The 15,381-nt window shown below is 39.5% G+C and overlaps 1 protein-coding gene across 1 annotated transcript; it reads left to right on the top strand.

Moving 5' to 3' along the window:
- Positions 1 to 820: 820 nt before the first annotated feature.
- On the top strand, positions 821 to 14,001 carry LOC119830125 (protein SMG7-like). The gene is made up of 18 exons (XM_038352993.1): positions 821 to 1,009; positions 1,172 to 1,271; positions 1,372 to 1,497; positions 1,963 to 2,081; positions 2,936 to 3,158; positions 3,887 to 4,023; positions 4,688 to 4,834; positions 5,448 to 5,541; positions 6,123 to 6,309; positions 6,802 to 6,942; positions 7,488 to 7,623; positions 8,357 to 8,479; positions 9,113 to 9,288; positions 9,702 to 9,796; positions 10,192 to 10,305; positions 11,360 to 12,586; positions 13,063 to 13,158; positions 13,242 to 14,001. The coding sequence occupies exons 1-18, from the start codon at positions 978 to 980 to the stop codon at positions 13,323 to 13,325; spliced, it is 3,357 nt and encodes a 1,118-aa protein (XP_038208921.1). The 5' UTR covers positions 821 to 977; the 3' UTR covers positions 13,326 to 14,001.
- Positions 14,002 to 15,381: the final 1,380 nt, after the last annotated feature.

The following is a 15,381-nucleotide window of genomic DNA, read 5'->3' as shown; positions in this document are numbered from 1 at the left end:
ATATAGACGCACCGGTGCCGCTCGTGTAGTATCGATAAATACGACGACAAATTAAGCTGTTGGATAAAATCGCACCATCTACGGAGCGTTTAAAAGCATAGTGTCCACAGGCCCTAAAACTATGCTGTGCCCCTTTACCTACTTAAGTATTGACTATAGATTATATATATACATATATGAGTATTGTCTATCTACTTTCCCAATACTAATTTATTTAACGGCCTTATCAAAATAACAGTTTCTCAAGTGTTAACTTTGTTTAATTTTCAACTGACTTGTATTTTTTGTTGTTGTTACTCTCGTAACTCTTTACTGGGTGAACCGATTTTTATGATTTTTTTTTTAAAGCTGGTGCCTGCCCAGTTGTCATATTCAAATTAAGTTTAGGTCTTATAATATGTTAAGAAGGAAAGGTTAATTATTTGCTAACCCAACCCTAAGTACACCTACCTACTTAATCTGAGGCAATGCATTAAAATCATACAAACCTTTAATTAGGATATGGGAGCTAAACACAAACAGCAGCTATTGTAATTTTTTGTGAATTTATATCGTTCTGCATTACGAGTTTGTAATTTGTTTTAATAACAAAAATGAGGATAAAATTTAATTTTTTATATAATTATTTATGTTAATTGTATGGGTTATGTGCTATTTGCTTTAAGAAATTTTTATTTATAATATGTAAAGTAGGTATTCTTTAAAATAAAACGAATATTATAAAACCTCATTTAAAGATATAAAACAGGTACCGATAACTCTTTAGTAAACTGTCAAAATCATCAGTTAAATCTGAAATGTCACAAATCATTCCATTGTTTTTGACATATGACAATACAATGGAGAATTTTATTTGATTCTACATGGATTATTGTTTTTAGAAATTTTCTTTTCTCCTTTAGGCTAGCGTAGATCATAATTAAGGATTTATTTCCAAATGCTATGACAAATGCTGAGGCGCTTCGCCTCTGCTCAAAATGGTCTTAAATGCTGCCGCTCAAGTACTAAGGTTAGTCGTGTTGTTTTGAAATTATTTAATTATTTGTGTTATCATACATGTTACATTTTCTTGTCTTGATATTCTTGGACAGTAAAATGTTTATGTTTTTACATATAATTTTCTGACGTCTCTTAATATACATCAGCATTCATTAAAATGATCATTTTTCAGGGAAGCAGATGATTTGAAACAGAAAGTGATAAAATGTAATAGTGGAATTTCTATGTTACAAGATCGAAGCCTCTGGGCTAATCAGCAGCAATTACAGAAGGTATTTATCATAATAAATCCTCTATTTACAAACTCGAAGTGTATTCAAGTTGGAAAACAAATGTTTTTTGCAAAGTATTATTTTCTTTTTCCAATTTCAGGCATACCAAAAAGTGTTGACCTTAGACCTAGATTATGCTTTGGAAAAGAAAGTGGAGCAAGATCTTTGGAATGTTGGATTTAAGCAGCAAATTGAGGCTTTACAAGCCATATCTAAAGATAGGAAGGTAGTATTGGCATCTACATATTATATGAGTGTCTGTTACTTGTCTTGAAAGTTTCCAATTGACTTTTTTATGGATCTTAATATACAGACTATTTAGTAATGTACATATATATGTCTACTCGATTTCTTCCCACATTGTTGTTGGCTTTAGTATACTAACTGTTTATTTCATACACACCCACTTGCAATTTTTAGAAATTCTGAAATATCCATTAAGCCATAATCCATTTAAGTAAAAGTATATTGATTTAAAGCAGTTCTAGCTTCATAGATACTTTCTACTCTAGCCTTTTTTTTTTTAATTATGATAAAAATTATGTGCAAAACTGAAAAAATATATCTAAGTAGGGCTGTGTATGTAGGAAATATCTATTTAAAGCACCAACCCTTACTTTGTATAAAAAAAAAGATTGAATTTATTTTCTGCAACACATGTACCACTCAAAAAATTCATTTCATATTTTAGAATGCCCAACGCAGTGAGGCCCAAGCAATGCTATCTTGGGTGCTGCAGGCAGCAGCTGGTTTCTACCTGTGCTTGCTCCATCAAATTTGCACCACCTACAAACTTGATTTACCATTTCGGTTAGTAATTCAAATGCATATTTGTTTATTTAATCAACTACTTAACCTAACCTTAGAGCTAAGTACATTTAGGTCAAAGTATGTTTATAGGTATACATCAATTAACGGTTCAAGACGGATATCTCGGCTAGGTTATAGAGTAACATGTTTTAAAGATATCAGTTCCATCCTTATATAATTTTTTTTTTTTTTATTTTATAAATCTGCAATCAGCGGTATTCGCTGTAAGCGGATGTGTTGCCTGGCAAAGTAGGACATGTAGAGCGAGCCTTCCAATGAGGACATCTGCTCTTCAAGTGACACATTTAAATTATGTCTTTCCTTTTAAGACGTTTTTGATACGTCCTTTTTGTCAGTTGGCTAGCAAGTTTGTTTGGGTATATAATTTAAGAAACAAAAAATCTACCTCATCACAACATTGTCATCTAATATGACACAATGGTAATACTGCGTGTAGAATATCAGTCAGTTTAGAACTGATGTCATATAATTTTGACATCAAATAATAGAGAGTGTTAGCATTATGTTGTTACAATGAGATTTCAATGTAAACTTATCATTAGTGCCTCTGCTAATGCGCTGCCCGCTTTTTAAGGGGTCAGGGAAAAGGAAAGGATTGACGACTGGAAAGAAGGAATGGACTGGGAAGGGTGAAGAAAATGAAAAGGGCCTCTGGTTCCCCCCATTCATCGACGCAGCACGGTAGCATTTATGCTGTTAGCTTCGAACTTTGTGCTTTTCTGTGGAGGTTTGGCACCTTCCCCGGTGTGAGCTGTCCCAATACGTGCACCAGCTTGCTCGACTCTCACATTTATTTCATAACTTGTCATAATCAAGCCAATTGCATCACTCAGCCGGCGCGCGTCTCTCGTCGGAGCGGTGGAAGGCTGGGAGCCAGCCGCTGGAGGCCTGCCACTCAGCAGCAGCGCCGGGGCGGCGGCCGCGAGGTACGCGTGCCAGCACTGCCTCGTGCACCTGGGCGACCTGGCGCGCTACAGGCAGCAGCTGCGGGTCGCGCACACGTTCTACAGGCACGCGCTCGCCGTGTCCGCGCATTCCGGCCAGCCGTACAATCAGGTTCGGTTTGATATTGTGCGTTTGTGGCTAATACCTTTTGTACTGTTGCGATTTTATGTGAAATTTTAATTACATTTGCTTCATTTCTGCTAATATTATAAAAGTAACTCTGTCTTGTGTGTAAAGCACTGGACTGATTCAGATAAAAAATAGCACAGAGATAATTTGTGACCATGAAAATGACAGGATAGCATTTATTCGGAAAATCCCACGGGGATGAGGGAACGATATGGGAAAATACCCGACTGTCTATGATTATTTCCTTTGACTTCTTGGATGAAGGCGCGGGCGAAAAGCTGGGAGAGGGATAAAAACTCATACTGTCTTCTTTTTCTGTCTCCGTGGACAAAGTTGTGCTAGTCACACTGTATAGAACAATTTGGTATACTTTTTCAAAACCTATTAAATATTGTTATAAACTAACTGTCCGCTCGCGACGTCACCCACGTAACTAAAGGAAACTTCCATAGGAACGAGATGTTTCATCCCAAAAAATGTAACCCATAGCACTCTCCAGCCCCCTAACCGAACACAAAATCATATCAAATCCGTACCTTTACGACGCAAAAGAAACGCAAATAACCTAGAAAAACAAACCTTCCTCGTCACGCAAAGTGATTAAAACGGAAGTTTTATACGCATAATAACATCTATTAAAAACGCGTGCGACACCGCGGGCGAAAGCTAGTTGGTAACACAAGTGACGTGTGCGTGTGCGCGTCCGGCAGCTGGCGCTGGTGGCGTGGCGGCGCGGGCGGCGGCTGGCGGCGGTGTACTGGCACGTGCGCTCGCTGCTCGTGCGCGCGCCCTTCCCGCCCGCGCCCGCCAACCTCGCGCGCACGCTCGCCGCCGCCGCCGCCGCCTGGTGAGTCCGCTTCTATATCACTCGACTGCTATGTAAATTTGGACTTTCTATTTAGCGGCCCATTGAGCTGGTGGTTCGCCTGATGGTAAGCGATCACCCATGAATATTGGCTCTGCATGTCGAATTTCAGCCAGATCGAGTCAACATTTTGGGCCGTGCGTTGATAGATCAGTCAAGCTGTCACCATTGTTTTATATATTAAGAGATTTTTTTCTGAAATACCAATTTCCCACCATAAACTTCTTGGTACAGTGGTTAATGCGTGAGTGTAGAATCGTGGGGTACTGAGTTTGATTCCTGGTGGGGGCTCACAAAATACAAACATTGTCACAGTCTAGCAGGACATAGAAGGCTAACCTACCTGTCCTGTCTACGCACCTACTTGATCATTAAGATAATCGATCAGTGGAACAGATGTATTTCACCTGTCCCATGTCCCCACTAGTCCCCTAGTCCCGGCACTCCACATACCTTTTTTTATGTCAAAGCGGGCAACTGAGCTGGTTCGCCTGATGGCAAGCGATCACCACCGCCCATGAACATTCGCAGACTGGTATCTGCGAATGCGTTGCCCGCTTTAAGGTATAAGGGAGGGATTGGCAACTGGACAGAAGGAAGGGGAAAAGGAAACCTCAGGGCCTCATACATAATGAGTAATATCCAGCCGCGACGGCAAGGACACCAGCCCGCTGCCGGTGCTGACTGGCCTGACGGAGAGCAAGAGCCTGATAATCAGCAAGTCCCGCCTCGACTCGCACGCGTACGTGGGAGAGCTGCTGCGCGCCCTGCACTACTTGCATACGGTGGACCAGTGAGTATCCCGCGTGAGATTGGAGACGGGACAAATATTATATGGAAGCTACATAAGTAGGTATTACTGGCGAAGCCGGGGTGAACAACTAGTCATAGATAAAAGAAAATAATTAAACCCTTGTGCCGTAACGGAATGTAACTTGATTTTTAACCAACTTTAACCGGAATAATTAAAATAAATATATATCTACCTCTTCCTTAAAGGGCCGGCAACACAGGGACTCTTCTGAGGGCTCATGGGCAGTGGTGATCGCTCGATAATGGGCGCACCACTTGTTCGTTTGTCCGCTTTCTTTTATAAAAAAAAAAACTTTTTTTTAACTAAACAATCATCAAATTATCAGAACTAGACTAAATTTGGATGGCACCATACGGGAGGCATGAATGAAAAAACATCATCAAATTGGTTCACTAAAAGTTCTGGGGTAACAAGCTAAGAAAATATCCACTTTCTGATATCGGTTGAGAAATAACTGGTGTCACATTGTGATTTTTTTTTAACATTTAATGTTTTTACTTTTAAAAGCTTGCTATAGGATAAGAATATAGTAAAATTTAACATAGGTTAGAATAAAAAATATAGTTTTTTTTTGTTTTTTCTTTCCTTTCAGACTGGAAAGCGCTTCAGAGCTTGTAAATACATTGAACTCTTCTTTGTCGCCATTAATTGCTACCGATAGCTTTGATTCTCTAACACTTATAAAGGTAAGATATCAAATAAAATAAAACATATTTATTAACATTAAATCATCGAGTACAATTCTTAAGTGATCCACTGACTACATATCCTATTCTTCCTATCCTATCCTACTATCCTACTTCCTACTATACTATCCTATTTCCCACTAATATTATAAATGCGAAAGTTTGTAAGGATGTGTGTGTGTTTGTTACTCTTTCACACAAAAACTCCTGAACCGATTGCTATGAATTTTGGTACTTAGACAGCTGGACAACTGGAATAACATATAGACAACTTTTTATCCCGATATTCCTACGGGATACGGACTTACCGCGGGGTGCAGCTAGTGTTAAATAAAATTTCAATAGTAAAAAGTAATTACTCTTAACAAAATACTAAATCGCCATGAAGTTGTCAGAACTAGACCAAATTTAATTGGGACCGTATGGGAGGCGCCAGAATTTAAATAAAAAAGAATCGTATAAATCGGTTCACCCAGTAAAAAGTACACAGGAAAAAAGCAATAGTCGTATAGATAACCTCCACCTTTTTTGGAAGTCGGTTGAAAATGTCGAATCCCATGTAACGAACCGACATTTGACAGATGGCGTGCGTCATAATCTGGATAGTACATTCAACAACAGAAGACCTCACGCTGGAGACGAGCGCGCTCAGCGAGGGCGAGGCGGCCGCCGCGCAGCTGGCGGCCTCGCTTGCGGCCGCGACTGTACTCGCCCTCCTCCTGCCCGCGTATACAGCTGAACGGCCGCCGGAAAGAGCGTTACCCACTCGTATGTACTTTTTGTTTTGTATTAGGGTACATTCATGCACAAAACACCTTGTAGATAGAAGACAGCCGCACAGTTGGCGGGTTCACTTGCGGCCGCGACTGTACTTGCTCTACTTCTGCCTGCGTATACAGCTGAAGGGCCGGAAAGAGCGTTACCCACTCGTATGTACTTTTTGTTTTGTTTAAGGGTACACTGGGACAGAGAAGACTATATGTATGTAACGCAGTAGAGTGGCGTTTGTTCGCGACTGTACTGTCCTTCCTCTAGCCGGCGGTCAATTTGATTTCAATTGTACTTTGACCACTATACACATAGTCACAAGACTCATTATACTCGTATTAGCAAAGCTATAAATTTTAACATAAATAATTTTCGAAATCAGTCCATCAGTTTTACGTGGAAACGTTACAAACATATAAAAACACAAAAATACAATAGCTTCCCCTTTACAATTAAAAAAAAAATGTTAAAATATAAATTTTCCATTCACAGTGAAGATATTCCTCCAGTGGGTAGTGTGCAACCCGAAGGTGGCGAAGACGGGCGCGTGGAAGGCCAGGCCGCAGATCTGGGCTGCGCTCGCGCATGTCTTCAATAAGCTGGCCGAGACCGCCTCGCCGAGGGACGATAAGTGTGAGTGAATCCTCTTATTTCTACTTATTTAGTCTAATAGTAGATCACTAGAGCATGTTAACACATGTTAATATATAGAAATGCAGCGGCATGATGTATGTTCCTAATGAAGTCTTCACCAACTCAGCCGATTTTGATGAAATTTGGCATTTTATGTGTAATTTGGTCCAACTTAAGATATAGGATGGTTTTTATTTCGATGAATTACCCCATAAATTTATTATCTTAATATTTTTAATTATTACTCAGCCACAGCAACACCTGGCCGGGTATGCTAGTATTTATATAAATGTGAATGTCTATTATTTAAACTCAAACTCGTATATTTCTTTTTTCAATTAAACTTCTTAAAGAAGCACTTTTGAATTGTCACAACACACTTTTAACATTTACCACGGGTTGTTTCAAAGACATCTATTTGGTATAACATGAATTGTCTAAGTTGTGAAATCTTAGGCCAATTTATTTCAATAAGGCTATGAATATATTTTAACTGGATTCATCCATTTTTATTTATTTATTTTTTATTTCCATGTTTGTTCCAGTCGAGCTGGTCCCCCTCCCGGAGGACGAGGAGCTGAACGGCTTCGTGCCGCTGGAGGGCGCCCTCAAGGGGCTGAAGTTCGCCGGCCACGACGCCTGGCGCGACCTGCCCGATGTTCAGCCCGATGAGGACACCGGGTGAGGATGCATATATATGTACTAGCTTTTTCCCGTGACTTTGCCCGCGTGGAAAAGTTCCTTTGGGCTAACGCTAACTCGCAGCGTACGCAGCAGGTCTCGATAGGAAAAAAAAATTCAAATCGACCAGTAGTTCCTGAGATGAGCGCGTTCAACCAAACAAACTTTTCAGTTTTATACCGCGCTGATCTCAGGAACAGGATAGGCTATTGATATTATGGGGAACGATTTTAAAAGGATTTTATATATTTTGCATAACATGCTAAGATTTTATATAACACGCACCTTATGCATTCCTAACCGTATTTATTAGATCTTCTTAGAGGCCAAGTAAGTCGAGCAGAATTCAATTAAATTCAGAATTCAAGTTTTTTTCTCGCCGTCGGATATTTAAATTGCATTTATAATATAATGTGTCTTAAATCCTTACCCATATAATAAATGCTGAACTGTGTGTCTGTGCGTTCGTCGCAACGTAGCGATTTTTTTGCATCATTTCGTATCTGGTTCGCTTACTTGCCAATTTTTTACTCCGGGAATTGGGAATACTCGTTGGCGGAAGTAAGCGAGTAACAATTCCTATATGGGTTAGCTTACATGGCTATATGCCCCCGTGTAACATGCCATACCCATGAAAATTTCCATTGAGCCTGCGGACGAAGCCGCGGGTGGAAGCTAGCTCGCTGGCTAACAAGATGGTAACGTGGTGACGTGGTGTTGTGGTTACCCGCAGCGCGGACGCGAGCAGCCTGAGCCTGGTGGGCGAGCCGGAGCTGGAGCAGCGCGTGCGCGCGCGCCGCCTGCTCGCTCTCGGCAAGCGGCTCGCCGAGCTGTTCGCCGAGCAGCTCGCCTACACGTGAGTAGACAGCTATTGTGGAATTGCGTTGCTTTTTTTTTGCATTTTTATTATTGTTTATATATATATATTTTTTTTTGTATGATATACTTTGTTTTTTCGCTTTATTAATTAGCCATCCGTCCCGGCTTCGCCCGTGGTGCACATATAGCTTAAAGCCTTACTCAATAAATGAGCTATTTAAAACTGAAAGAAATATTCAAAACGGAACAGTAGTTCCTGAGATTAGCGCGTGCACACAAACAAACTTTTCAGCTTTATAATATTAAGAATCGATTTAAATTAGACGTAAATGTAAATGAAATAATTTAATATATTATCATTATTTAAACTAGAATGTTTATCTATAATTGCCAAACATAGATGCATTACATTTGTACTGATAATCAATACAAAACTGAAGGATTTGTATATTCGTTTGCTAGGACGCGCTTATCTCGTGAATTGGTGCATCGATTTCGAAAATTCATTCAAATTCAACATGGACGAACCTGGAACGGAGTAGTTAATGTAACATTTATTGTTATCGTGATTAATATTTATATTTACTAGTATTACAGTTATCAAAATGATAGATCTTTATCAAATCGAGCCACTCATATATGTGATAAAATAATTTTCAATTGATCGCAGGGAGGAGGAAGACACCATAGTGTTCACGGCGAGCGAGGTGGGCGGGGAGCAGCTGACGCGGGCGCTGGAGTCGTTGTCCATGGCGCAGGCGGAGCCGCAGCCGCAGCCCGCGGAGGCGCCGCCCCCCGGCCCTCCGCCGCCCGTCATTATATCGGAGGCTGATTTTAGAGAAAAGGGTGAGATAAGAAATTTTGTAAGAAAAATAATTATGTTGATATAATATTCAAGGTTAGGTAATGATTGGGTCAGAATGTTGGACTATTTTTTTTTGAGGGATTTTCCGTTTTGATAGCCGAAATCGGCCGTCTCTCGAAAGCTTTTACTGTCTGAAAGTATACAATCTGGTCTCCTAGGTCTGAATTTTCACCCAGCTTCTCAAAAACGTAGGTGGATCTCAATTCAACTGGTTTTTTTTTATATATTAGTCTATAATAATTCTCCCCTTCGATGAGTGCTTTCTTATCCTCTTCCTACGTCAAATCGGCTATCAGCATGTCATATTTCGGCCCGATCGGTCCAGCAGTTTGGGCTGTGCGTTGATCAGATCAGTCCCAAACCTTTATATTTATTTATTTTATAATTTCCGCAGTTCGTGAGAAGCGCGTGGGCATCCTGAAGCCGCAGGGCTCGCTGGAGCGCGCGCGGGAGGAGAGGGCGCTCGCCACCAACACCTCGCCCACTATGGTATGCTTAGGGCAGTGGGGGTGGGGCTGGGGCTGGGTTCTATGGCATGAGGTGTAAATGATGGATGTTTTGTTTATAGTTCAGTTTGTATGGGATGGGATAATGGATGTATGGGATACAATTAAAAATTAATATAACAAGATACTTTTTTTTGTTATTAAAATTATCCAATTTTATTAACGTTATACATTCAATGATTTTTTTATGAAAAACCCATGGTTCACATTAAAAGTAGCCGATGCGTTTGAAATAACACGTTCTTACTACGCACGTCAACACATCATACAAACAGTAACCCCTCCGGCTGTAGTTGTAAAAAAAAAAAAAAAAGTGTCTCCCAGCTAACAAAACGCAACATAACCTCAAATTGAACGCGAACCGTTTCCCGGCGACAGGAGGCCGAGAGCGGCGACGGCGCCAGAGCGGAGGACAAGCGGGAGTGCCGCAAGCCGCGCGTCAACATCGCCATGGCGGCCATCATGCGCAAGCAGGAGGAGACTAATAAACAGGTCTAAAGGAACACTAGCTTCTTTATATGTAGTAGTCGAGCACGCTTCGGCACGAATTGGGCCAGCTCGCACCGGGGAAGTACCACACCCCCACAGAAGACCGGCGTGAAATAGCATTCTGCTGTGTTTCGTTCGGTGAGTGGGAGAGCCGGAGGCCCATGCTCCTTTTCCTTCCCCTTCCCAGTCCTTTCCTTTATTCCTCTCGCCAATCCTTTCTTAATCCCTTCCCAATTTAAAGTCGGCAATCCATTTGTAGGGGCGTTAGGTCTGTAATCGACTTTACGCCTCTACAAATGTTCATGGGCGGTGCTAGCGCTTACCATCAGGCGTCCCACCAGCTCCATTGCCGACTGTGACATAAAAAAAAAAACTCTGCTATTGTGAAGCAAAACATGCCTCCCGCGTCTGTCTGTATGTTAGTGTGTATGTACGCTTGGATCTTCAGAACTGCTCGACGGATTTTGATGGGTTTTTTGAGAAGAAGGTTCATATGTATGATAACATCCATTAAACTATTTGTAAATGATATGAATCATGTAATAAAAGATTAATCGTTCATGTTGTGAAATGTTTCTAGATATACGTACGTACACGTGTATTATTCTGATCAGTTTTAGTATTATGTGACTTTTCATACCTAATTATTGTGGAATGATCATGGAAATGCTAAAAATTAGGCAAACGTTTTGAAGTTTTTATTTAAATAGCTTGCCGGACATTTCGGACTTATATATCTATTTCATAGAATTATACATTGGACACTTAAAAATATGTAATAATACAATAACACACTCTTTAAACTACACTTTTTAAACTGAGTGGTATCCCTTTTTGGCACACGCAGCCACACATAAATGTTAAGTCTAGCCGTATATTTTTTTTTCTCTCTTCTTTTTTAATTTTATTATATATATTTATATTTATTGTATGCTGTTGTTTTCAGTTATGATCTGTTGTGTGTGTATGTGTCAAAATAAATGTTTTTCTTTCTTTCACTTTTTTTTCAATGTTATCATAACAACGTATAGTTCAAATTGGAACTTATTCGTTGCAGGTTAAATTCGTAACTCCACCCCCCACACCGGACTCCACGAGCGACGCCAATGAATCGAAAGACGATAAACCAAAAGTGATCCAACCGAAAGCGATCAAGTCTCTCGCTAACCTCCCCGTCGGGAGGAAGACTGGAGGCATTCTGTCTTTAAAAGACAAGTCCGCCGGTTACCCCCACCTCGTAAACGCCGAACCGGACAAGAAAACAGAAAAAGAAGAGAAGAAAGAGCCGAAACCGCTTCAAACCAACCAGAATCAGCAGAAACGACAAGAAACTCCATGGAATATGCCGCAAAACTACAACGACGCGCAGAGAATGAGTTACCAGAAAAACTATGGCATACAAAACGCGGGAATCAGTTACAACCCCAGCTATCAAAGTCCCAGTAATCAGGGAATAAGACTCCCAGTGGTCAACCCGAAGGAGATCGACGTCAGAACTGCGGCGCTACAGAAGCAGAATTCGCGCCAAGACATGTTCCAAGATGGGCACAAATTTGCGAACCAAAATTACCAAGTGTCCGGGGATAAGAAGAATTTCTTGAACGATCTACCGCCGCGATTCGCCAACCAGTACAGATATTGGCAAGCGGCGCAAGAGAACCAGACCGATAACAAGTTCAGAGATGAGAACTTCAAGGCGAACACATTCCCGCAGCGGCAGAACTGGCCGACCCCGGAGCAGAACTACCAGCAGCCGATGTCCTGGTGGAAACCAGAACAGCCGACCTTTAATTCGAACTTTTCCGCGCCCCCACTCAACATGCCCAACGTGCCTAACTTCTACTCACAGCTGCCTTCCAACAACCCCTACCAGAACGTAGCGTTCAACCAAATGCCCGCTCAGAGCCTACAGGGCCTGGCTCAAAACCCACTCAATATGGGCCAAAACGCGCCAAACCTTCCGAAGACAGATAACCTGGTTCCCAATTATCTGCAGTCGAATATTGGGCAACCGCAACTATCCCTTCAGAATTTAGTTAACTCGCCCAACTTTAACTCTCTCAACAGCCTGACTTACAACCCAGTGGGTTACGATTCCTCGATGTACCCTCAATTCGGGAAGTTCGGTTACCAGTCAGTGCAGATGCTGGACAAGCCTTTCTCGAATAGCAAAGAGCCAATGGGACTTAACTTTTCCAATTCCCTGGACGTGTCGAGGGGCCTGGGTTTCAATGAGGCGTTCAATCAAGATATGGCTGGAATGAATCCTTTGGACAATATGAGGGTGAGTCTTTGGTCTCTCTTGTATTAAAAAACACCGTACTAATATTATAAATGCGATAGTTTATTTGGAATTGTTCTATAGATGCGATTTATAAAGCATCTTTAAATGAACTGCTTTTTTCAAGTGAAATAATGCAGCGTTTCGATGAAAAAACATCCAGTTGTTTAAGTGACCAAAATCGCATGCGTTTCTATATAACTGACTACTTTAGACTCGATTATGGACCATTTTGAACAGATCGATTTAATTCAAGCTTTGTACACTTATCAAGGATCGGTGACAATACAATAATTTCACGAGTTTATCTTATTGTTCTGATAAGGATCGTAAGGAGTGAATAATTTCCTTTCGTATACTATGTGAGTGCAAGTGAGACAAATAGGTGGTTCGATCATTAGAGCGTTTTTTTTTTAGTTTTTTAACTATATTTATTTTTTATTGATGTGATTCGTCATGTGAACTATAATTGTGCGCAGGTACAGGCGGGGGGCGAAGCGCCGGCGGACGGCAACACGTACTCGTTGTTCAGCGGAGCGCCCGACTCTGCGCCCGCGCAGCTCTTGCCCACGCAGGTACCGACTACCGAACGGATTTTAAATAGGTTTTTGTTGCAATTAAGGCTTTTAAATAAATGTTATGTGTATTTTATGTTTAGTCGCTGTGGTCGGGTCCCGGCTCGCCGCTCGAGCGACTCCTCGAGCAGCAGAAACAGAACAAGCACTCGCCCGCGCCCCGCTGACAGTAGCATATGCTTATGTTGTTATTTACAATGTATCGAAAATTGACAGATTTGTATGAAACCGAATTTTGCTACGTTTATCGTGTTTTTTATGTAAAACAACGTTAATTTTTCAAAATCTAAATTATGTATTAAGACAAGCAAAAATTATGTAAAAGACAGAAGCAAAAATTATGTATAAGACCTAATTTTGTCATAATTATTGTGTTTTTGGGGAAATTCGGAACGTTGATTTGTCAAAATCTAAATTATCATTAAAAGGACGGAAGGAAAAAATTGCAATCGAGTTGTAAAAAATTTTATTCTATGACGAGACAGCAACTAAGCTAAGAGTTTTATTAAAATTTCTCTATGACCAATTTATTAAATTATCTGCAGTAATTTTGTTAATAAATTTCTTGTGTTCTTAAGTTGTTTTAAAAACGGTTATGATACATAATAGCTAGATATGCATTAAATTTGTTTTTGTGTGCATATTGTAGAGAAATGTAAAGGTTTATATGGATAAGGAAGTATCGAATAAAATGTATTGCAGAGCTGCTCAACTTTAGTTAATTAAAAATACGTGATTTTATTCGATAGTTCATCCAGCATCTGTTACCTTCGTTCTAAGTGAGTTAAAGTCAGAAATCAAGATTGTAAAAACATATTTTGTAATAAAAGTATTTTTGTTATACGCATTTGTATTATTTCTTTGCCTAAAGCGGTTTATTTTTCTTTTATAGAATTGTTGAATATGGCATAATATGAAGACGCAAAGGACATAAGGGTTCTCCACAACCTTACTGTAAATACATTATTAAAGATATGTTTCGCTCCGTGATACTTTTCATTTGTTCAATTAAACTTTGTTAAGAAGCGCTTTTGCGTCATAATTTTGACAGAGATGAGCCAGCCAAAAAAAACAGGGGTGGCTCAGTGGTGAGAACGTCGGACTTCAAAAATCGATAAGTCGGAGTTTGAGACCGGACAAGCGTGCAGATACAAATTAGAGGATTGGTTTAAAATAAAACCACTCTATACAAATTCAATAATTTATATTTTCTGTTAATTACTAAACAAAATTATGAGATACAATTCATTACAAGCGTATTTCTAATAACATTACGGTACGATATAAAATATTTACAAATAATTTCATAAACAGGTCATTGTATAGAATCGAGTAACTTGTGAACAGACGCTAGATAACTAGACTTTAGTATTGCTAGGGTTCAGTATAACATTTATTTCGTTAAGGTAACAATGTGCAACTGTGAACTGGTTATACCTTTTATTTTTCTCCCTACGGTCATGAAACCTTTAAAACGGATTTATTCATATTAAAAAATCCTACTTTGCTTATATAATAATATATTAAAAAGTGTTGCCAGTTCACAATAACGTGTATCAACATAATATGAGCTTCTATTATTTATATCTCATACAATGAACTAATTATAGCTAATAAAATTTAATGTCGATGAAACGATACATTCCTATTCAACGAATATCGATATCGTCATATAATTATTAGATAAATGTAAAAATAATATTTGTCTAATAGAAAAACTATAGCTAATACAATAGATATGTACAAAAAATTGACAAATTTACAGAGCACAGAAATTTGCGTACTTGGGCAATGTATTCACAACCCAATGTTATATTTTATTTAGCTTCCTCGTATATAATAATTATTACAGTAAAGTGCGCACCACGGTAGACACGGAAATCATTGCTAATATTGATAATACTTAGATATTAAAAGATCTAAAATTAAACCTAACATGCGCCAAATAAAAAACCGTTATCATTACATGTAAAACATTCTATCAATACCGTCATACAATATTATACAACTAAAATTTTTGTATAAAAAGGCATATAAATATATCGCATCGCGTACGTACATTTGAGCGGAATGGAAATCGATTTTTTTTGTAAGTGTTACCATCTCAATATATACTTGACTTGACTAGGAACAGAATTGGCTGGCTTTACCCTACATGAGATATTAACTATTGACTGTCAGAATATTCAGCTACAGATGAAATTATTAACTTGAATCGTTAAA

The sequence above is a fragment of the Zerene cesonia genome, chromosome 11 (genome assembly GCF_012273895.1).
Source record: "Zerene cesonia ecotype Mississippi chromosome 11, Zerene_cesonia_1.1, whole genome shotgun sequence".
Lineage (NCBI taxonomy): Eukaryota > Metazoa > Arthropoda > Insecta > Lepidoptera > Pieridae > Zerene > Zerene cesonia.
This window is presented reverse-complemented; position numbering and strand designations above follow the sequence as displayed.